The sequence below is a fragment of the Chlamydotis macqueenii genome, chromosome 25 (assembly GCF_036417535.1).
Source record: "Chlamydotis macqueenii isolate bChlMac1 chromosome 25, bChlMac1.mat, whole genome shotgun sequence".
In the NCBI taxonomy this organism is placed as follows: Eukaryota; Metazoa; Chordata; class Aves; order Otidiformes; family Otididae; genus Chlamydotis; species Chlamydotis macqueenii.
In genome coordinates, this window is record NC_141580.1 from 5,300,189 (window position 1) to 5,324,639 (window position 24,451).

General features: G+C 46.3%; 1 protein-coding gene across 2 annotated transcripts in view; it reads right to left on the reverse strand.

Moving 5' to 3' along the window:
• The window catches only part of NSF (N-ethylmaleimide sensitive factor, vesicle fusing ATPase), an 83,036-nt gene that overhangs the window by 10,321 nt on the left and 48,264 nt on the right, over window positions 1–24,451 (reverse strand). For both annotated transcript variants that reach the window (XM_086766748.1, XM_086766749.1), the window contains exons 10-19: window positions 23,970–24,135; window positions 22,807–22,881; window positions 18,278–18,465; window positions 14,054–14,149; window positions 13,271–13,427; window positions 12,017–12,150; window positions 10,723–10,789; window positions 10,454–10,533; window positions 1,100–1,234; window positions 158–271 (exon numbers count right to left, since the gene is read on the reverse strand). In XM_086766748.1, the coding sequence (XP_086622874.1) occupies window positions 158–271; window positions 1,100–1,234; window positions 10,454–10,533; window positions 10,723–10,789; window positions 12,017–12,150; window positions 13,271–13,427; window positions 14,054–14,149; window positions 18,278–18,465; window positions 22,807–22,881; window positions 23,970–24,135 (1,212 nt within the window). The remainder of the gene's footprint in view (window positions 1–157; window positions 272–1,099; window positions 1,235–10,453; window positions 10,534–10,722; window positions 10,790–12,016; window positions 12,151–13,270; window positions 13,428–14,053; window positions 14,150–18,277; window positions 18,466–22,806; window positions 22,882–23,969; window positions 24,136–24,451) is intronic.

Here is a 24,451-nt window from a genome sequence, read left to right on the forward strand (position 1 = left end):
GGTGATTTCTTTGTTCAGAAAATTTCTTCTCACTGTAGCTCTTCTCTCTATTAAATTGATTCAAATGCTCCCACCACACAAGGAGTCTGCAGAGAAGTGGGAACCTCTAAGACTGCTCTATTTACTCCAGACCTTCCTGGATCAGAACCATTCTTACCTGTAATGACATTTCTATCAGCATCAGCAGCTTCTTGATACCAATCCAGACAGGCTTCCCTTTGACATTCTGTGCAATAGTGCTGCGTTCCTTGTCTTTGAAGTTACCCAGGAGCTGGAGGGAAAAAAAAAAACACCAAAACAGAAAAACAACAAAACAACAACGGCAGACTGTCAGTAGGAATAACGCCAACTAACTCAGGAAAAAGAGGATGAGAAGCTAGAAAGCATTATCTAGCTTAGAAGGAAAATTTGTTGCAAGTTATCTAGACAAGGTGTAACACTTAAGATTCCTTTATTCCATAATGGTTCTTCTGATAACATCGCTAATTGAACAGTTAGTTATTTTCTTTTATGACACATTCTAGGTTTTCTCCAGATAAGAATCTAGAAGGAACACGGTGGCTCAAGCCACAGTAAGCTTTCAAAACTCCTGCAAGAGTGCCTGCGTCTTTCAGGCTTTCGTAATATTATCACTGTGACAATTCTGCAAGTTTGCACAAAAGATTTGCCTGTTCCATTTATTTTAACAGCCTTCAATATTCACTGCAATTTCCACTACAGCATAGAAGAAGCAGCCATTAAGGGCATGAATTTATAAAGAACCTATAATCTCTCCAGCACAAAACACATTCATTTGATGTTGTTCCAATTCGTGAGAGCTTGGCACCCTCCAGGCACGTTTAGTTTAAGTGTCCCAATTATATTCATTATCCACTTCCATGCCTTCAGAATCTTTCAATCCACTCTACAAACCTTTTCCCTAGACCTGCCGTTCTCTCATTTTGCCTTCATTTATCATATGAAAAAGTAATTCAGAGAAGCCTTACAACTGTTAGATTATGACAGTGTTAAGTGGGACAGTGTTCCCAAATGCAGAGCTACTGCTAAATCACTCATTTCTAGCAAGTTTTGAGCTTGTCATCCTCGAACTTTTTCTCACCTCCAAAGCTTCCATCAGCTGCTCCCCTGTTGCAATGTTGGGCACATGAATCGTAGTGCTGAAAGCATTCAGCATTTCCATTTCCTGCAGGACGTCTTTGCGGCTGGTGGTTCCAATGATGAGCAGCTTGCGACCCTGTCCACAGAACAGAATAAGTGTCAAGAAAAGAAAAATAAAAGGAGGGAGTAGAACCAGCCTTAGGAAGTTTCAGCTAACTACAAATGAAAAATAGAAAATCACCATGTAAAAATACCACTTAAAATAAAATTTGTAGGATTAAATCTCTCAGTAACTGAAGTAGTCAACACCAGCCACACCAGACCAGGATCAGATTCCAGAAGTCAGAGTAACACCACCAACAGGGTCCCACCCATACTCACAGCTTTCCCTTACCTTTCTTTTCAAATTCATCATTATAAACAGCTGCATGCTCATTAAATTTAAAAGCACGAGCAAACCCGCGCTCCCACTAGCTGAATCACAGATGACTTCTCGGGGGAGCAGCCTGTCTTTAGAAATCCTGTGGGCACAGCGAATTCTCTGCCACAGTTCCATGGATTTTACAGCTCATGCTGTAAGAGCGGAGGTTGCCGTAAGTTCGTACAGCTTCCCATCGCCAGTGTGGTTGTACAAAAGGACAGAACCGTGTCCGGCAGCTCCGAGTTCAAACCGACAGCGCGCATGCCAATTCCAAGTTGGCCGGAGCAATGACAGGGTTTGTAAATAATAAAGCAACAAATGGAAAAAAAAAAAAAACACAAACTTTTGCTATTTCATCTTTGAAATGGCATTTCCATGCTGCTTGAATTTTACCATTGTTCTGGTTTTATCTAGGGGGGGGAGGGGGGCTGCAGTGGCAGCTTCTGTAAGAAACTGCTGGAAGTTTCCCCTTTGTTCAGTGGACTCAGCCAGGCCCAGGGCGGACCCGCTGCTGGCCAGGGCCGAGCCGATTGGTAGCAGAATGTTCCGTGATAACACGTCTGCGATAACGTATTTAAGGCGGCAAAAATAAAGAAAAAGGAAGAGAAGATGTGAAGCAGCTGAATGGGGGCAGAGAGGGGGAGGCGCGAGCCTCGTGGGCCTCGTGGCCCTCACCCTCTGGCCTCCCGCCGGGCGGCGACTGGGCCTGACTTGGCCCGGCTGCAAGGAGTGGAGAGGAGATGAGATGTGAAGAGACCCTGATCGGCGTCTGCCTGCCTGTTGTGAAGGATTTCTGGTGAGAGGAACGGCTGCAGACGCCAAGGTCAGCGCAGGAGGAAGGGGAGGAGTAATGCGGCTCCTGGCCAAGATTCCCCTGCAGCCTGTGGTGACGACCATGGTGGAGCGGGTTGTCCCCCTGCAGCCCATGGAGGTCCACAGAGGAGCAGAGACCCCCCTGCAGCCCATGGAGGACCCCACGCCAGGGCAGGCGGGTGCCTGAAGGAGGCTGTGGCCCGTGGAGGCCCCGCTGGGGCACCCTGTTCCTGAGGGACTGCACCCCATGGAAGAGATGACCCACGCCAGAGCAGTTTCACGAAGGACTGTGGCCCGTGGGAGGGACCCCACGCTGGAGCAAGGGAGGAATGCGAGGAGTTCTTCCCCCGACGATGAAGCAGCGGCGTGAAACAACGTGCAATGAACTGGCCACGACCCCCATTCCCTCTTCCCCCCTGTGATGCTCTGTGGGGAAGGTGGTAGAGATCATGTCTGGGAAGAGGGAGGGGCGGGGGAAGGTTATCTTGTTCTCTGTCTCTTTATCCTGCTGGTTTTAGTAATAAATGAATAGTTTTCCCCAAGTCGAGTCTGTTTTGCCCGTAACGGTAACTTTGAGGATTTCTCCCTGTCCTTTTCCCTTATATCGTCTCCCCCTATTCTCTCAGGGGGGCAGGGGGCAGTGAGAGAGAGACTCCTAGTCTGGTCCTGATCGGGGCTGAACCACGACAACCATGCCATGTTCAGACACCAATAAATGCTGGCTGAGGGAAGGAGCTGTTGGGATCACCAGCTGGGATCAGTCCCTTTTCCAGCTCAGTACAACAGGAGCCCACGGGTTGAGGAGAGGCCTGGCCGGCCAAGCAGACTCCACATTTGCTGCAGAGAGGTTCAGCCGATGCTCAGAGACAAAGAGTAAACTTCTGTATTTTGACTTCGTGACACAAAACTCTGTTCATCATTATAAAAACACCAAAACAAGCAAAAACCTAAAAGCTGTCCCCACAGAGCAGCCAGAATTAATCTCACAAGTGGTTTGCATTCTTCTGACAAAGGATGAAAACCTATTTAAACTTCACACGTCTCTGATGAAGATGACATATCTTCCCAGCACCTGTTTATTTTTCCCTGAGTGCCATTGTATTCACTGACTTTTTCTGTTTGAACAGATTCCACTCCTGCTCAGGGTGATGCACAATGAGAACGCACCAGAACCGGTAACGAGCTCAAGCGCTCACTTCAGGTTAATGGGGAAAAGCAGCCAATTCCCGAGCTGATGGCAGAAGTGCCAGGTTTAACGCTGCAGTAGAGAAGCAAATGCTTTATCAGACAAAACTCACCTGCTGGTGGCACGCAGCAGGCAGAAAATGTCGGAGTGTCTAAAAATGCCCGTAGGTAGGCTTGAGAAAGCCATGCGGCGTTTGCAGAAAGCACAAGCACAACCGCTCTGCAGGCTGCCGCTTCTGCTATGTTCCGCATGTCCACGGCTTTACAATTGCACCATATTTGTCTTCTTTTCTATGCTCATCATGTAGCAAGGGCAGGAAAATACTTTATCATTTTACCAGTGTGAGCTAAATCTGAGCAATTCAGTAAGATCTTGCATGCAAAGATGGAAAACCAACGCGCTTGGTGGAGAGCAAGTGGATGGCAGCTGGTCCTCGGTCCTGCAAGCAGCGTAAGCTGAGGAATTCAGAAAGGCTCATCGGGTGTTCATTCTCGGCTAAAACACTTAACAGACCGAGCATAAAGGATGCTCGGCAACAGAAAAGCTTTTTACCTACATGAAGACAAAATTTCAGTGGTGTTCATCTTGGGAAGGGGCTGGTAACACAGATTAACCACCGGCTTGGAAGCTTTGTGACACGAGTGCCCCACGACCATGTGAACCGTCACCTCCTCGTGAAGCACAGCACCCTGGTACAGACACCTCTGACATTGCTCTGAAGTCACCACTCCAGGACAAGGTTCAAAGGTGCCTTCAACCTGCAAAGATACACTTGGGATAACAGCACCTGTGACAGCAGGACAGATGCAGCCTTAAAATCTTCAGAACGCAGAGACAGGAATTATCAGCAGACTTCATGGAGAAAATTTCACCTCAATTCTCATTTACTTTGCTTTCATGGTTGCTCTGTGTTTCCTAACACACAGTCCTCAGTGAGTTTTTGTTCAATTCATCGACAATGCTGATATATCTGATATTACACATGCGATAACTCAGTAAAAAGTAGAAGCCCTGTAAAGAGAATTTCTGCTATCTTATTCAAAAATTTGTAACACGTCATATGCATGCTGCTAGGCACCTCCAAACAGCTTTCTCATCATACAGGTAAGGTATGAGGGTACAAAGGAAGGCAAAGACAGACTCCTGAACAGAACTGAGACCTCCAAAACACGCACCAACGCCCTCTTGCACGCACAAATCCATGCAATGCTACATCACCAAGACCGATCTGCTTCACAAGCTATAGCGATTCTTTTTAAAAATCGCTTATTACTGTACGTAACTCAAAATCCAGAACAGCTTGGGGGAGGGATTGTGTAAATAACAGTTTCCCATGAACAATGAGCATTTTGGGGGCCAACTTGCGTGAAGGACACTACCCCAGCAACTCCTACATCGATGAAGTCCACGCTTGCTTACGATTAAAATGAAGTCCAGTTTGGGTTTCATAAGAGACTTAGAGGTTTCACCAGGAAAGGATTACAGAGAAATGTAATTAGTGAGGTGAGTGTTCAGATGTCCACGTATGATCTCACTCTCTGTGTTTCCGTGTCAGTTAATGCAGCCCAGATGACACGTACCTCCTCCCAAGAAAAGCTGCCCATGCTCTGGGCTCACAGAGCAAACTATTTTCTAAACAACCAGTTCAGCCGTAGAAAACCAAACCACGGACGGCCACACTGAGTCAGATGAATCCCAAACTTGCTGTAAACCAGGCCAGCGGACAGTTACTACAGACACAAAAATGGCTCAAAATGCCTCATTACCATTTAGAATCGGTCGTTGTGGCGAGTTCTGTGAAAACACCAGCTCAGTGCTGAACCTTACTCAAAATGCAAACACTCAAACATTTTTAGAACAGGAAAAGAGTAAAGCAAAAGCTGTTGTTCTGCTGCATGAATCCACGGTGCTCTCACTTTAAAGATACTCTTCGATTGCAGCTGGAGAAACTGGAGGAAAGCAATGGGGACGGTCAGAAATATGGAATAACTTCCCTGCACAGGCTCCTGGTAAATCGATGGGAGGGTAAACGGAGGGGGAAAACTGCTGTTTCTCAAAATAAAAACTAGTGAGCGGTACAAGAAATTCTCAACTGGACAAAAGGCTGTTTGCTTTCACCATAGAGCTCAGCTAAACTCAAGCAAGCACAACACTAAGAACGGCAAAAGCTTAACAAGGTTCAAAAGCAACAAGACAAGGTAACAGAGGTCAGATTCACCGGCAATTTGAGTTATCTCTGTTAGGATTCGCGCTCAGGACCCCGAACCACTGACAACAGAATGGTTGAGAACACCTCAGAACAGATGGCTACTCTGCAAAACAGTGCTTACATTTTTTTTTAACAGCTCCACCCAGAACATACAGATTTTTTTCCTTGCTTTCTTCAAAAGAAGCTCTGCACTTCAACTTGCTGCCTTTAAGCTTGACCCACTGGAAAACCAGTTGCCACCAAACAAGCATAGTCTCTGCTGTATCAGAGCCCAAAAGAAAAGGAGGTGTCACGCGTCCCTTGTACTTCTCAAAGTTTCAGGCAACTTGCTCAGCAAAGAAGTGGAAAACCTGCAAGTCAGAAATGTTTTGCCCCAGGCATCACCACAAAAGCATGAGAAGCCATCAAGCCAAACTGAAGAAGCTGCCCTCAGCCACCACTCCTGCAGTGACAACCCACCTCTGGGTATCACTGGATTTATTCCTGCTATTGTGAGGTGCACTGCTAAAGTACCCCCATTTTCAGAAATTTTAACATTTTTGATCCTTAATTTCTACAGCAGCTACTGCAAAGGCAACGTGCTGTGGGTTGACTCTGTAGAAGATCAGGATTCAAGCTGAACTTCTAAAAATTAGGCTCAACAAGAGAGTAACTTCCAAGTAGGGAGGAACCTGGCTTTTTGACAGCTTAAGATCATTTGGTGCCAGACTGATCACCAGGACAGTTCTAGGCCTAGTTCTTCCAGCAGAGATTAGACACGCGATGTCACTTAAGTCTGGATTCATCCTGCCCATTTTTAGGCAAAGCACCCCAGTCTGCAGCCCAAGATCCCTCCATACTGATGGGGGGATACCCAGCAGAGACAGGCGTTTCTGGCCCCACCGCCTTCCAGAAGTGGGATAACCCCAGATTTCCCCTCTACTACAGGGATTTTATCTGAATAAAGGATACAAACATGCAAAGAACTATGGGATTCAAAGATCAAGAGGAAGTCTAAACAACTACACTTCCAAGCATTACGAGATTGATTCTTCTAGCACTCCTTTCTAACAGGCACCACATTATTGCATTGACTGCCGAAGACAAACTAGAACAGAAAAGCATCACACAGACTCTGCTACAAGCAAATGGAGTCTCACCATGTCAGTGGAGTCTCAAACGACAGAATTTCAGCAAATCCAGCCAGCCCCAGGCACGGGAAGCTGAGGGGAACTGGAACTACGCTATAACCCAGCGTTGGTGGATACCGAAGTGCCCCCGTCAGTCACCTCCGCTGCTCGCTCAGCTTTGGACCCTCATATGTGTTTACGCGTGTGTTCTGGGGCATTAACGACTCTTCACACGCAATGGCAAAAAACACAGTTCCCCAGGTTTACGAGTATAAAGGTAACATCACTGCTGATGGGAGCTGCTTCCAATCCACACCAAGTGACGCGCAACCAGGAACGCATCTGGGATTCTATCAAGCAGGGAGATTACTCCGCTCTCTCTCCCGTCAACTTTCATAAACCAGCAAAAGCCTCCAGCGTCCCAGAGAGGAGAGGGGCCGGGGGCCTCCGGGAGCAGTGGAAGGGCAGCCACAAGAGTGGCCGAGAGCATCTCACTGAGCCAGACATTTCCTAACACTGCACAAATTGTACGTCCAGCTTAGCGCGGGGATGCTGCCGTGGGCTTTCACCCTTTGAGCCGATTGTTAGCTTTTCACAGGGAGCAGCAGGGAAGCACATGTGAAACCTCTGTGGGGCTGGTGAGTCTCTCCATGCCATGTGTGACTCTGCATGTAGATGAAGCAGCTTCGGCTTTCGGAGCTGCTGCTGCTTAGTTCTCAGAGAAGTCCTTTTCTCCCGCCCGGCTCCCTGCTGCGACAGCCCTTTTCAGGCTTTCTATCCTCCCCCAGTCTCTTCTGCTGCACAACACAGGGAAACTTGATTGAAATAAAGACCCAAGAGAACATGGTTTATTTTCTTCTCTTCAATCCATTTTAGAAAAGCTTTTTAATTGGTTTAAGAAAAGATGCTAAACAAAATGCAATGTTTTTCAGTCGTCTTGAACCAGTAGTAATAGACACCACTACTTAAAGCATTGCTGAGGGGAACTAGCAAGCATGTGACTGGGGATTTAAAGCAAACGCAGAGATGTTTCTAGTTTCTCTCACGTCTGACATGTTTACTCTCAAAACTTCTGCAAAGCACAAACAAGCCAGAAACCCCAGAAAACCAGAAGGTCCAAGCATTTGCCCTTCCTGCACCACATGAAAATAACACAGCCTCAGCAGGAAGAGGGGAGCCTGGGAAGCAGCTCTCGTAAACCAATTCAGAGACACATACCTCGATGCATAATTAATAAGACTCATCCCAGAAATGCTCCTCTTGCACACGTAGCCTACAGTAATTGCAGGAAGCTGCTTGCACATTAAGTATACTCTCTGCAAGTGATGTGACAACACTGCGTGAATACATAATCCGGGCCGCAAAGACAGGAGCGGCAGAGCTGTGCTGCTGAAACGCAGCCTCCGCTCCCCGTTCACTCCTTGCTTGCGGTTTCAACTGCTTCGTCGTTCCCATTTCGCAGCTTTTCAGATCAGCTCTGTACGTCGGGTCCCTCCGATGACTGAAACGGTGAAGAGCCTCACTGGTAGCAATGGAGGACAGGTATGGTCTCCCCAGTACCTTGCCAACGATTTCTCTCAGCACAGGGACATGCCTGACGTGTGCCAGGACACTCCATTTTCACAAGGAATGAACCTAAACACTGATCCCAGTCCCACAGACATTTGCGTTGGTTTGACCTCATGGAGCAGGTTGGTACCACTGATGCTACTCATGTACCGTTAAAGCACATATCTGCATCTCAGATTACAACAACCCCCTGAAACCAGCCACGACTTCCAAGTAAATTGCTCACCAAGGGAACCAGTCATCTCAGAGGGAACCCGGAAGGGTGTTGATTAACCGGTACTACCACCTCCCTCGTGGGTTTCTCACTTGAGCTAAAAATCCCCAAGAGTCTCCACGGCCAAATTCAATCTTTTTCACAGCAAACATTCACAGCAGAGAAGGCCTCTTCCTGCATGACTCTACCTCTTATACACTGTTTTGGGTTTCTTTTAGTTAAAAAAATCCCCACATGTCATGACAGTCGCAGGGAACTCACAAGAAAAACACGCTAGGAAGGACTCCATCATCAGAACTGCCAAACTGGGGCAGCCCAGTGGGTCTGTCTAACCCAGCGTCCTCATTTCCACAGTAGCCAATAGTGGACACTCGGGGGAAAAAAAAAAAAAAAAAAAAAAACAACCAACAAATCATCAATCAAACAGTGACATTTCCTCAGAAAACTCTCTCTCTACCCTCCAACAATTTATGGCTTAAGCCACCATAATATTGGCTGTCAACCCGAAGTCTTCCAGCCCCAAGGGCATTTCAAGCGTTGCAAAGTACAACAGCAACATGCAGCAACTTGGCAAATATCTGAGAGCCTCAAGCCTGCATCCTGCTTTCAGGGAAGCTTGGGTGCCAACAAAAGTGCATGTAAGCAGCACACTCCGCTCAAAGGATGCAATGATAAAACGGACAGTTTAATATTTTAAGTTCCTTGGACAACTGAACCAAATCAAGTTCTGTTTTCCCCTGCTGATTTACAGGAACAACCGTGGCCTGGCACTGTGGAAACACCCAGCAATGGGTCAATGATTCCCTGACATTGCGATGCTCAAAACCAGTTGTGCTGTTGCATGCAGGCTGCCTTCCTGTTCCAGCGCAGGTGGTAACAGAATCAAGTTTTATTTCAGAGACTTCACATGGCATGGAAAGCTCACTGGGAAAAATCTTTGTTCTCCCAGGCTGACAGTCACAAGGGGAACTTCAGGGCCCGTGGCATTACAATTTAGTTCAAAGTTCTACGTTTGAAAGGTCTTTCACCAAACTCTCTAATGAAAACAATATTCACACGTACATTACTGCTTCCAGGATATCAAAAATGACCAAAAAATTGAGTTCATCCAGGCTGTGCTTCTCTGCTTTTTCCTGACACCAACTTTCAAGATTACCCTGTATGTTATTTATTCATGCAGATACTTTCACACACGCAGCAGAACTCCAGTGATCGACAGGAAAAACAGGAAACAAAAAAGAAGAGTCCCTGCCTGTCTCATTCAGTGCCAGCTTCACACATGTGATCACCTGCGAAGTTCTTAAATCTCATCAAGTCAGAGTGCAAACAGACAGGAGCAGCACGAGATGTAAGGTCTTAAGCTTTCCTTTCCATCGTAATTAACACCTGATAATTTCAAGTTAAGGACAAATTAAAACCCTGACATCCACAACCACACATCACTTGGACGCTGATTTCTAACTAAGGAGGGAGCGCACGGCCGAGCCAGGGATCGATTTGGACGGAACAGCTCCTTCGTTAACCAGACAGCAAACAGCTTGCATGTTTAAGCTTTACACAGCAAAGGTTAAACTTCTTTCCTCAGTCAGTATTCTGAGGGCTAACTGCAGCAGATCCAGCCTTAAGTAATTAGATAATTAAAGCTGAATCCTTTGTGGTTATCCTAGAAATGTCCAACTGAGCGAACAGCAGCAGGCTGGGATTAACTCGATGGGATCAGAGACAAGAGCACTGATGCTACCGGCAGCACAGCACCTACCAGCAAGACACAAAGCTCTCCGCTGCCAAAATTACGACAGGAATAGGGCAGCTCGCTCCTTGATTACTGTCTTACCTGAGGGGGGGCCTTCTTTAGCAGGACGAGAAGGGCTTGCAACACCAGATTAGAGAACCGTGGTCCAATTGGGACATAATCTGAAATAAAAATGCATTTGAATGCCCATTAGGCAGATGCACATTTAAGACACGTCACTGTATCAAAACCCGTTCAAGGCTCCCAAAGTAAGCAGTGTCCGATAATTTCCAGTTGGCAATATTTCAACATTGCAAATATTTCAATATTTCTGCACAGCAGACAAGAAAGCTCTCATCATCCTAACTCACCTAGAAGTCTCTCAATGTCGTCCACGACAACACAGCTGAGCTGGGACTTGTACGCATCATCAAAGATCTACAAAATAGCAACGTGACTCACTGTTAAATCTCAGCAGCAGAACTACAACAGTCATGACAGGACCTGTTGACATGTTTTTAGCTAAACACAACAGTATTTAGAGGAATAAAAAGAGACTGAAAAAAGATAAGTACTAAGAGACTAGACTCTACCTGCATTTAATAAAACACTCATCTCAACAAATCCAGATCTCTGCTTTGCTCATTTACTCCACACAATTTGCAAAAAAATCCAGCTGCCTTGCATTTAATTGTAAGCAATGGACAAAACAAAGCACCGTTCCTCTGGTTTTGGAACTGGGGCAATACTGATAACGTAACGATACAACCAGAATTCCCCCACAGCTCTGACGCAACCGGGAACCTTTTCTACCCAGGCTGGATACTGGTTCCTTCTCATACCAGCACGCTGCAGGGAGAACAGACCCACTCAGGTACGGATCGCGCCTCCGCGTCACGCTTTACGGAACAGCAAACCAGCGTCCTGCAAAGCTCTGGATTGAAACAATGACAGCGCTGAGGACACCAGTGGTACTGCAGGTCACCCCCACCACACACGGACTCAAGGGACGTCCAAAAGGCTCCATTCTGAATCTAAATGCCAAACTGAGCTTCCAACTATAAGCACACTGCTACTCTTTGAAATTACGCAATCCTGCAACAAATCGACCATAGAGTAATGCATCTCCGTTACACACCTCAACCAGAACCATTCCGCTAGAAGAGCAGTGCTGGCTTCCTACAGCCAATGAATTCTCCTTCGTTCCCCCTGGCTACTTGAAATGATTTAAGATCTTCAACTTGTTTGCGTTCCTGCTGCTCCCCAGGCTGTTAAAACTCGTTTAACTAAACATTACCACCTCAAAACTGTCCTTAGGCTCATTCAGGCAGGATCTGTTTTTTCTAAGTGCAACCCTAAGCCCTTCCTGCCTTCATCTTTGCAGGCAGAGCTCCAGACTTGCTCATCACATCCCAAGTGTTTTGTCTCACTGTTACTCATGATCACACACCAGATCCAACTGGTCCAGAGCCGTGACATTTCCCCTGAGTCACTTAGTGTCAGTGCCACAAACACATGCATTCAACGGGGTAAATAAATACATGCGCAGGAATTTAGGACCTACAAAGAGCAGAGGACAGAGTCACAAGGGTAATTCACATTTCCATCCACTAGAGAACACAGAATTGGACTGCAGTCAAGCAAAAGAGTAGGATGCACAAGTACCTTCTTCATAGCTTGGCACTTGGCCGTTTCAGAAAACCCAATCATCTTATCGGGAGAACAGATCTTGATAAAGGGAAAGTTGGATTCTTCGGCTATTTTTGCTGCTAAAGCAGTCTTCCCGCTGTGGGGGGGACCTGAAACAAAGGACAAACAATCAAAACACAAGGGAGAACAGCTCTGGTAAAGCTCAGCGTAGGTGATATTTTAAGCATGTTCATGATCTCATTCAGAGGTACCTGCACCTTTGCCTCTACTTGCAGCAGGAACACACTAACCACCAGTGCAATCCAGTCCTCAGGTAAAGGAAATCAATGCAACTATTTCAGCACATACAGATTGATTTGCCATGAAACCAACACAAAAGAGGATGTTGCACACTTTGTAGGACCAGCCATTGCACCAGAAGTAGCATGTGTTTGTATTCTGGAGAATCTTCTTGAACTACGTTTATATCCCTTCTAAATATGAATTCTGCAGTACTGTAGAGAACAAGTCAACAGCAGGAACGCCAGGTAAATATGGACAAAGACAATTCGTCATGTGCCTGAATTAACACCAGAATAATTCACACACAGACCAGAGACACATCTGAACCCACACACCCGATAAAAATCAACCTGCAGCGCAAGGAGGCACTGCGTACACGTGATACGCTGGGCACACAGAGTCAGCCCGGGGATCCATTCAGGGTTAACATGAAAGCAACAGATTGTTAAGCAATAGTGGTAATCTCATTTTTTGACTTCAGGAAAAGAAAGAGGGAAGCACTAAATAAATTCCCCTCCACTATTTGTAATGTAGATACTGGAACCAGTTTCCTAGACTTTTCACAGCTAGGAACAGTCCAGACAGCAGCTAGTCCCCTCTGTCCCACAGCAGACACCTAAATGTGGGCAGATGAACTGTCGGTTGAACTCAGCTAATTACACTGACGAGCTCTCCAGTGACTTCAAAGAGAACTCAGACAACTAACTTAGAGCTCTCTGCGCTATAAAAGATCCACATGTAGGTTATTAACTGGGTACATTGGCTTCCCCGGTTTTCCAGGAACAGTATTTCTCAGGCTGAGAAACTGGTTTTAATATCTACAGAAATCTCAACCAAGTAAACTGAAAGCGACCAATTCTATTTTTTTCTCCCGTGTGTTTTTTTTCCGTACAACAGCAGGACATTAGACGCCCATTTGGGCAACTGATGGGAACAGCTTACAGAAGTCACTTGGGTTTTTAACATATGTTTTTTTCTTAAATGTACCTTCTAGAAGAACGCTAACCAGAGGAGTACGGTCACTGTTCTTAGTTTGTTGGACAAGCAGCTCCCCATCATCCAGCACCCTCGTTACGGGATCACCCCACTTGATAATACCGTTCATGATGTAGCTGGCGTAGTCTTCCTGGTTGGTTCCAAACGCCTACATTGAGAGGGAACATTTACTGTACCAAGACATCTTGCATTACCTCAGAAAAACATGAAACAATTAAACACCACCAGAGCGACCATGAGCAAGACTCTGGAAGATGCTGAAGTGAGACAGCCCATACTGGCAGAGCCATTGTGACCCCAGCATTTCAGTTCAAAGGACTGAACACTGCTGGAGATGATGCACATTTAGAAACGGCTTTTCATACGTATCCTCAAAAGAAACTGTAATCAGTGCAAGTTGCCAATGGGTTCTGAATCCACATCGTTTAATGACAATTCTCAAAAACGAGGCTTAAACCTCCTCCTGCAGCCACATGCAAGCTGACATCCATCCACTGCAGCAGCCTAACAGGGAGAGCGTGCATACGGCAAGGAGAAGGGATCCCAGGCTGCTCTCTTTATTTCTTCTCCTTTGTCGGACCCTTGCATGCCACAAAAGGCACAAGGAGTCTCAGCACTGCAGGCAGAAGGAGGCTCCCTGCTTTCACTCCTACAGCCCAGGGCACGGTACGTCAGCCCACGGTGCACCGCTGCCTGTCTGATCCCAGAAGGAAGTTGCTGTCATGTCACTAACTGTACCGGGTGGTTATTACAGCAGTTACAGTGCCTACTTACTGGTTTGATATCATTCTCCAAAGATGCAAAGAAGTCTCCTCTTGTCACACGCAAGCTCTCTGCCTTCTCCATATCCACTTCCACTTTGTTGCTGGCCTGATAAAGGCAACAGAAGACAGTGAGGTACTGCAGTTCCACACATGACCCCTCATCAACTTCCATCCACGCATCCAACCCCGTAGCTGGCGTGCGTCATTGAGAAAAATGCTTCTTAACCGGACATCTGTTGGACATATGCTGGATACCACTGGAGCAATCGTCACCTTCAGAGCCACACCTATACGTGAGCCCCACAAAGTCATTAAGTAAGAGCTGCTCCATTCCACTGGGTGGAAAGCTGAAGTGAAGAGTAAGGCCATGACCCTGCGTTTCAGAGAAGCTGCTCCAGCTAAGAGTAGGACAGAAGCTCTGCACCATCCTCGTTGCTGCTGTGCTACCTTAACTACATAAACCAAGTGTCAGTGAGGCTCAGACCAGAGCCCAGTGTGGGACTGATCTCACCTAAGTTAGATCTCTAGAAGTTAGTGCAGTTACGTAGGTTGTCTTTACAGTGGGGAACTACTCTTTCCATTTTTCTACAGTGTCTAAAAAAAATTCTTCGTTACGCTTCCTGGCTGCTGGATTGGAAAGGGATGAAGCCTCCTTCACTGTGTGACTATTTTTCAGAAAGACAAATTAAAGTTTGGCTTAACCCAACTCTGAATCTACCCACATCATCTTTAGCAACTAAGGCAAAAATATGAATTATTCACACATCTCTGTTTCAGGAGGTTTTAGTTTTCTATTCAAACCACGCACTTCCCTCTCTGTACAAGAAAGTCTTTCAGGTAAACATTACATTTCTTTCTGCCTTGTCTTTATTTGTTCAACCAAAGCCAGGAATCTTCCCAAGGCAGCGCTATCAGTGTTTACTTGGAATAAATAAGCTGCAGTTAGCTCAGCTCACTTCTAAATGAAAAGTATCACCTTCTTCCCTTCTGCCATCCCAAACTGCCCAGCAACACCTAAAAGCCAATGACTGGAAGCAAACACCCGGCGGAGACGGCACTACCGCAATCTTCTCTCGTAAATCATTCCTCAGTCACAGCTACCGGTACCCCTACGAGGTGGCCAGAGCTGCTCACGCTGGGGCCAGAGGAGGTTTTTAATTCTTGAGAACAACTTCAGAGCAGCCTTGAAAGCTGGAGATGTATCACTGAGCGTGGCTGCAGCTCTGCCATACGCAGTGGCTCCGTCCACCGGGATTATTTGTAGACCTGCACATATATCGATCGCCTTGGGCAGCAATCAGGAATTAAATGGATTTGAAACAACTTTTCCACTCAGCAGCGCACGAACACTGGCTGTCACACACTAACCCCACGGTGCAGCGTGCGAGGATCCCGGGCGGATCAGAGCTGTCGGGAACAGGATTAGTCACAAAGGGGGCAGAAGCTGATCTGTGAAAAGCAATTCATCTAACTGCTAAGTGGCAAGGCAGAAACCTATTTTTTAGTATAGAGACGAGGCAAAATATCTTCATTCTTTTCCACTCAAGTGCAGCCCTGAAAGGCGTTTGATAATTTCAGAATTTCCCAGTTATACCATAACACTTGCTCTAGCTTCCAAAACAAATATAACTTTCACTTGAAGTTACCCGAGCCTTACAACACCACCTGTTTCTACCCGAGAGTATAACGGCCCTACATGATCTGATCGCTCAGGAGGTAAGAACTTGGGTTTTCAAGAGGTTTCCTGGAAGACACAGCAACCTCTTACCACCTCTGCCTAAGACCCAGGCGATGGACAAGTCAGTAACTTTGACCCTCAAAGACATGTCTCAGACATCCCCTTCTGGCTAGGATGAGCTACAACCACAAGGAGATCTGCACTTGAGCATGGGAAGGAAAAAATAATAAAAAATAATCACATTATGTTTGTCTTGTAGAGTAGCACATGCAGCCTTCAAAGAGGAACCTGAGGAACCCAGACTGGCCAGTAACACTGTGCCAAGCAACCAGCTCCAACCAGAGGATGGCCAAAATGATAGAGCCCCCTCAGAAAACCACCCACCCAGCAGAATGCAGGACGCCAAACACATCGAACTGCTGGATCTTTAGCACAGGCTGGTCACTCTTCCACTTTAGAGAGGAAGGTGAAGGTACTGCAACGCTATGAATATATTCCTGAAGTTGTTCCTACACTTAAAAACAGGGGGAGGGGATCTTTCCTTCCTAGCCTTTAATGAGCTGTACATTTTAACTTTTAAACACACACACTTGGAGAGATTATCAGAAGAGTTTAAATGATTCAGAAGAATAACTCCCCTCCATTTTCAGTTTGTGCTCACGCTTCTCAGAGGTGCTTCTGAAAACTAGGTCAGGCCTGTAATGCATATTTTACATTTTGCAGTACTTGACGTAGAGAATAAAATACCTCAGTGCATCATTCGGCTGAAGATACCTTCAGAATAAACAATAAGCTTATCCAAAAATAACACTAACAGTCCCTGAACTCACCCAAAATCCAAGCATTGAAAAAACATCAACTATAAGCAAAACTCATTAATTAAGGAAAATGTTTTGCCTGTGAAGGGATGAAAATGCCTCCAGAGCTGCTGATTCTTTTTTTGAGACGGAACACAAGAAAATGAGAAACCGTTGATGTTTCTGGGTTTTTGCTGCAGGAAACAATAAATAACTTTCCAAGTATCATGGCTATACAACAAAAATCAGCAGAAAAAGCCATTTTTCTTTTAGGAAAAGTGCTCCCAAGAGATACAAATGTCTAAGCAACCAAATTATTCATCTCGCTTAAATGAAGCATGATTTGCTTTCCTCGTATTTGAGGCCGAACAAACTTTTTACTTAAAAATAAGCCAGTGCTGGGAAACGGATGTCAAAGGCTCCTCTCTGCAGTAACTCACAGCTGCTCCGGGCCAGGAGAGCCAAGGGGCTGGGCCCTCAGCCTCCTTCCTCACCATCTCATCATCTCGTATTTCAACACCATCGAATACCATGGTTTGCACCCGGAGTAACATAACCTGACATTTCACGTCCTTTCCTCCTTTCTCCTTAAAGACACACTGTCCTGCCATGACCAGCAAGCATCGGGAACACAAGGCAGTGCTCCTCTAAAACAGAGGGAGCTGGGAACATTACAAATCTTGACGCACACGGACACACACCAGGTGAGTTCTGATTTGACACGGAAGACATTGTGCAAGCCCTTCCTGAATTCAACCAAGATTTTCAGCAGCAGCGACATCTTGGAGCGAAGGTTCCTTGCACCGCATACACACTTCACACCACGCACGTCTCTGTTCGTTGCTTTGAGCACGGCCCTGCTGGTACCATTTGCTGTTCTCCAAGCTCTTGTTTTGGGAAAGAGCTCATTCCCCACTCCCTGACTCCAGCCTACTCATGATTTCACACACTTTTCACAACCCTCCACCGTATTTTTTTCATGCTGAGAAATCCCAGTCTAACCATTCTTCCAGCGAAAACCCTCCCGTACCTCTGACCTTCCCTGCTGCCTTCCCATGTCCGAGTTCTACCGTAGCCTTCTCAGGTGGGTGTCCCCCACAGACTCAAATACACAGGGATTTTATCCGTGACATCATCACGGCCTGACTTTTGCTCTGTATATCTCTCCTTGGAAAAATCTAACATCGCATTTGCTTTGTTCACTGCTAAGGACTGAGCTGCTATTTCAACACCCTTACATAAGATACATCAATTCACCGGCTCCATCTTGTGCGCTCGCATTACTTCAAATGCCTTCTGCAGTTTTCCACAGAAAGCCTTCATCTTTTCCACCACAAAACAGCCATGAGCTTGTAACCTCGTTTTTCCCCCGCCCCTTTACAGACCATTTATGAATACATTGAGCTGCATGGGCTCCAGCAGAGATCCTTCCCATACGACGGCCTGCTCTCACTTCCACCTCGTCTCCTTGGTCCAGTTCATCAACAGAGCTCAGGACTTTCAGGTTTTATCAAAAGACAGTGACTAACAATCACCTTCCGTTCCCCCTGAGCTACGCAAAAGCCCCTTGGAGGTCAGGAGATGGAAGAGGTAATTCAGAACCACGTAAAAGCACAGTGAAAGCGTGTGTGTATGAATGTCATCTCCTAAGGTATGCTGAGATGACATTGCCCATTTGGAATTAAACTTTCAAGAAAAGACTCCAAACATAATAATTTTCCCTTTTTTTTTTTCCCCAGTGAGAGGCAACAGGACTGACCTTTATGTGTCTGTTCATAGCAGTAGACTGAGCAGCTCGAACTAAACCTTCTAACTCAGCACCACTGAAGTTTTTCGTCTCCACTGCCAGCTCTGCAATGTCCACATCTTCAGCCAGCAGCTGGTGCTCCCGCATCCGTACCGTGTGGATATGAAGAATCTGAAATCGACCCTTCTCGTCCGGCAAGCCTGAGATTTTAAACAGAACACACATCCATCAGTGCCTCGGGACTGCAACTGCGGCAAAGCCTCTCTCTCTCCTCAATGGTCCTTCTTCCAAAGGCTCCTTCTCACCATGAGCAACTCATTCTTACATTCTTCATTTTTTTTGAGAACATTCAACTACAATAATTGCCCTTGGCAAACTGATTAGCGTCAAATTAGAGAGAAAATGCATAAGGTTTAGTTTCTTTCCTCAGGGTTCCCTCAAGTTGGTTGCTCTCAGGCTTCCACACCAGGAATTCACCTTACACAAAGGCAATCTGGTCAGTCCCTTGACACCCCTAAACCCAGTTTCTACCTCACAATTATCATAGAATCACAGAATAGTGGGTTTGGAAGAGAACTTTACAGATCTAGCCCACCCCCCGCTGCATGGGCAGGGACATCTCTCGTTAGATCAGGTTGCTCAAAGCCCTGCCCAACCCGACTCTGAACACTTCCAACGACAGAGCATCTACAGCTTCTCTGGGCGACCTGGTCCAGCGTCTCACCTCCTGTATCGCAAAACATTTCTTCCTCATATTCAATCTAAACCTACTCTCTTTTACTTTAAAACTGCTGCCCCTTGTCCTGTCACTACCGGCCCTGGTAAAGTCTTTCTCTGTCTTTGTTACAAGCATTGAATGGCCGCTCTCAGGTCTCCCCAGAGCCTTCTCCAGGCTGAACAATCCCAGCTCTCTCAGCCTGTCTTCACAGGAGAGGTGGTCCAGCCCTCTGATCATTTCTGTGGAATTCTCCTCTGGCTCCACAGGTCCATGTCTTGTGCTGGAGACCCCAGAGCTGGAGACATTGTTCTGGGGAGACGGGAGGGTCTCACAAGAGCAGAGTCAAAGCAGACAATCCCCTCCCTCGACCTGCTGGCCACATCTCTTTTGATGCAGCGCAGGATATGGTTGGCTTTCTGGACTGTAAGTGAGCATTGCCGGCTCATGCCCAACACCTGAACCAGCAGTGTCCCCAGATCCTTCTCCACAGAGCTCAATCACCCCTCCCCCAGTCTGCGCTGATTTGGGGACTGCCCTGACACCGAGACACTGACTGTATCTTTTTGGACACGTCCATCCAGCCAATTCCTTACCTGTTTAATGGTCCATCCATCAAACTTCTATTTCTCCAAATTAGTGGCAGGAATGTTGTGGGGGACCTTATCAAAGGCCCTACGGAAATCAATCAATGTAAATGACATCTGTAGCTTGTCCCATACCGTCCACCGCAGTCACTCCATGGTGGAAGGCCACTAGATTAGCCAGGCACAATTTGCTCTTTGTGAAGCCATGCTGGCAGTCTCTAATCGCCTCCCTGCCTTCCAGGAGGATCTGTTCCATGATCATACTGGGCACTGAGGCTAACTGGTTGCTAGTTCCCACGGTGCACCTGACTACTCTTTTTTAAAATGGGTGTGACATTCCCTTTCCTCCGGTCACTCTGGACTTTGCCTGACTGCCATGACTTTTCAACACAATAGAGAGTAGCTCAGCCACAACATCAGGCAACTCCCTCAGGACCCTGGGATGCATTTGTTGAGTCCCGTGCACTTGTGTATGTTCAGGTTCCTTGGGCAGTCTCAAAACTGATCTTCTCTTACGATGGGAGGAACTTTGTTCTCCCAGTCCCTGCCTTGAGGTTCAGAGACTTGAGGGATGGGGGAAGAGTGATCACCTGTGAAAACTGAGAGGAAAAAAACTGGTGATACCTCAGCCTTCTCCGTGCTGGTTGCCACTAGTTCTCCTGTCTTATCTATCAGGAGGGGAACAGGGGTGCACATTTTCTTTATTCTTCCTTTTCTGGCCAACGCACCTTTGGAAGTCCTTCTTTGCATCCCTTGTCAAATTCAGCTCCAACTGTGCCTTAGCTTAGATCGCAGCCCTACACATCCAGGCAATGTCCCCATATTCTTTCCCAGGAGACACGTCCCTGGTTCCACTGCCTGTGCACCTCCCTCTCATACTTTAATTTGAGCAGGAGGTCCTCACTAAATCACGCTGGTCTCCTGCCTTCCTTGCTCAATTTCTTACATGTGGGAATCAAGAGCTCTTGCATGCTAAGAAAAATGTTCTTAAGGAGTTGCCAGCTCTGTTCTGCTCCATTATCCCTGAGGGCAGTTTCCCAGAGTGTCCCATCCACTAATTACTTAATCAACTCAAAGTTTGCTCTCATACAATTCAAGGTTTTGACTTTACTCCTCACCTGGCCTGCAAGACTCTCATACAACGTTCATTTTCTCTGATTGAGGTGATAATTTCCCAATTTGCACTGGTTAGTATTTGTGCTGAGGGTATGTGAAGAGACATTTTAAAACGTGCAGAGTCCCCAGCAGTGATCAGTCCTCATCATCTGCTAAGTTATTCTAGGGACATCTTGCTCAGTCCCTGGAATTTCTTTAATTTAATTAACTTTTGTCAGTCAAAGATGCAAGTACAACACCTGCAACACAGCCAATCCCACTGGTGTTAAACTAATAACAGTTGCTAGTAGGCATTTGTTTTCAAGTGTGAGATTGTTCAAAGGCGACGCTCATCGTGGCTTCACCCCTAAAGCACAGGTTCTCTATTGAGCCTTTCCTTCAGTTCCTCGTGGCTGTGTCAGGTTGTCCAGACTGTACCTGGCTACAGCTTTTGCCAATGCTAATTGTCTCTCGTTGCTATTCGTCAACTAGTAATTCTCTATGTACACTCCTTTACCCGATTTTCCTGTTTTGTGTATTCTGCCAGGAACCAGCACGAGTTTCTTTCAATATTTCTTCCTGCATGTAACAAATGTGTTAGTCTTTTAAGTCTCCAGAATATTTGAAATCATCCATGCTGTCTGCGCTCCACAAGATTTTTAAACCCCAGCTAAGGCTCTTGGATCTCCACTCCTCACACCTTGCACAAGCTCTGTGCACACTAATGCCTGACACAAGGACAGCGCCAGCTCCGCAGCGCCAGCTCATTGCCTGGGTTTCCTCTGTGGCTGCCTCAGTAGCCAGCAGCTTCACTTCCCCATTCTTTCTTTTGCCTAAAATCTTTCCTTTTCAGCTATCACAAAAACCCTTTCCTGTTTCTGGCTCTTACCCTTTAAGTACAGAAGAAAAAAAAAAAATCCCCAGTGAGCTCGTAAGGTTACGTTGACAGGTCAGATTTTGAGAGTTTCCCCATAGTTCAGACCAGCATAGACAATTTTGTCTGCCACTCTAGCATGATATCGTATCATTTTTAGGATTATATGGACATTTTCACCTAATTTTCTGCAACTGAAAGGAAACAGATCACACTAATGCCCAAGGCCTTGCCTGTTCCTTTTGTGACTCATTGCAGTTCGGGAATTTTTTACCTTTACAACAGTTGGTGCCTAGCTCAGAGCACAGAAAATATTTTGTGACATTTGTACATCTGTGGAAGGTTAGGGAGAAAGACGAGCTCATCCAAACGACACATCTGAAACTGCACTTCCAATCTTTAAATTCATCACGGATCTCAATCAATTTGAGTTTCTCACTGCAAGACAGGATCATTATACTTTTAATCAGTCCCAGGCTATTCTCTCGTCACGCTTCTGTGAATTAACCTCAGAACTGAGCATCGCAGTCAGTCACCACTTAGACTCCAGCACAATATTTACTGATCCAACTTCTGATCTCAAATGCCAAGACAGAGACTTGTTTTCATGAATCTAAGATGATGTGGCCTTAATTTCTTAATAAATCCCACGTTATGAGATATTCATTTATTTAATCTGCATTGGTGTGTGGCAGACATGTACGATTACTGTTACTGACAGTGTTCTTTTCCAGCCCACAAAAATAACTGGCTAACGGAGCTCTGCAGCTCACTTTTAGTTCTGTTGCTGCAACTAATCCAGACCTGCTGATTTCAGAAACCAACAGCCAACGCTATTTAAGATTTGCAGTTCCTGCAGTGAAAGTCACCGTTATCACTTCACACACATAAAACGATCTGCACTTCCTCCAAAACAAGAATTGCTCACAAACTGCACTTGACTGCTCTACAAGTTCAACAGTTCCGCAGTTTCCATTTAGGAACGATCTGGTGCCATTACCTGGCTCCTTTCATTCACGCAGGAAATCCAGGGCCCTGCCTCCCCACACCTGTCCATTGCTGGGCAGAAACTGATACTAGGTCAATGGCTTATCAGTAGGTAAGTCTAAAATGGTATTTTAATTGGCTGATTAAATGTACATGTGATATTACGGAGGGAGCTGCACGAAGTTCAGCAGCTATGCCCTCTGGGTTAATTGTTCACACCACGATATGTATTTGCTTTACTATTTTAAGTACATGTGAGCTTACGTACTGTGCGCTTGCTTACCTATCTCCATTTTCACCTCCAGCCTCCCCGGTCTCAGCAGAGCCTCATCAATCAGGTCAGGTCTGTTGGTCATTCCTAAAGTCAAAGTTAAGAACAAAACAAGCATTATCTGAGCTTATTAAGTGAGCCCCCAACTTCTCAGTACAGCCCATAGAGATAAGAAGATTCTGCAAAGAGTCTCAAGAAAACAAACAAAAGACACCCATCTCCAGAAATACTGGAAAAGAGCTGAAGTTCAGTCAGGGTAACAGGGATCAAACCTGTACCTGTGACTGTATCTCCAGTCACAACTGACCAACCAGATAACACAGCTAGAGAAATCACACTGCTTCATACGCTGACGCATCAGTGCATAGAATCACAGAATCATTCAGGCTGGAAAAGACCTTTAAGATCATCAGGTCCAAGCATAATACGCATACGATTCCTTGCAAGTTTTCTTGAACTATAGAACACTTGTTATCAAAAGCTAACAGAGGAAATTGCTGAAAGGAGCAGTACGAGCCGATTACAGCACCGCCCCCCTTTAAATCTGCTACTGATGCTTGTTAAATGGAGCTGTTGGAGAGGGTGCAGAGGAGGCCACACAGATGCTGAGAGGGCTGGAGCAGCTCTGCTGTGAGGCCAGGCTGAGAGAGCTGGGGCTGTTCAGCCTGGAGAAGAGGAGGCTCCGGGGAGACCTGGGAGCGGCTCCCAGTGCCCAAAGGGGGCTGCAGGGAAGGTGGGGAGAGACTGTTCAGCAGGTCCTGGTGTGACAGGACGAGGGGTAAGGGTTTCAAAATAGAGGGAGGTAGATTCAGGCTGGATATCAGGAAAAATTTCATCACAATTAGTGTGGTGGAGCACTGGCCCAGGTTGCCCAGAGAGGCGGTGGATGCCCCATCCCTGGAAACGTTCCAGGCCAGGTTGGCCGGGGCTGTGAGCAACCTGATCTGGTTGGAGATGTCCCTGCTCCTGGCAGGGGGGTTGGGCTGGGTGGGCTTTGAAGGTCCCTTCCAACTCAAACTGTTCTGTGATTCTATGACTCTAAATAGCAGTCATTCCGTTTGGATTAGTCCAAACACATTCCACACCAGTAATAACAACTTAGTTGACCTGCAGTGAGCAAAATATCAGCAGTTTTCAACCAGATCCCATAACAGAGAAAGCAAGCACCACCATACCAATCACTAGGATGTTATTGAGCTGCTCTACTCCATCGATTTTAGACAGCAGCTGGTTTACAACGGTATCATGGACTCCGGTGCTACCCGCCATGCTTCCTCTCTGCTTGCAGATTGCATCAATCTCATCAAAAATGATGATATGCACACCGCTGTTTGCTCCCAGCTATTGGAGAGAAAAACATGTCAGGAATGGCACATGTCATCGCCGAAAGCAATCCAAACAGAACAGTAACTTCTCAACAAGCTCAGTCATGGAGATACAGAACATCGATACCTCCAAGGGTTTTTAGCAACACGTTACGTATCAGACTCCTGTCCACAATAACCTCTTGTCGTCCTCCAAAACGGTTGGTGGGCTTTGCCCAAACTTCACAGCTGAAACTGGTACCAGAAGCAGCATTTCAAGGAAGGGGACTAGACCGAACAAGAGAAGCACGTGCCCAAAGCTGAAGCACACAGCTCCAAGGGTCACGTACTCA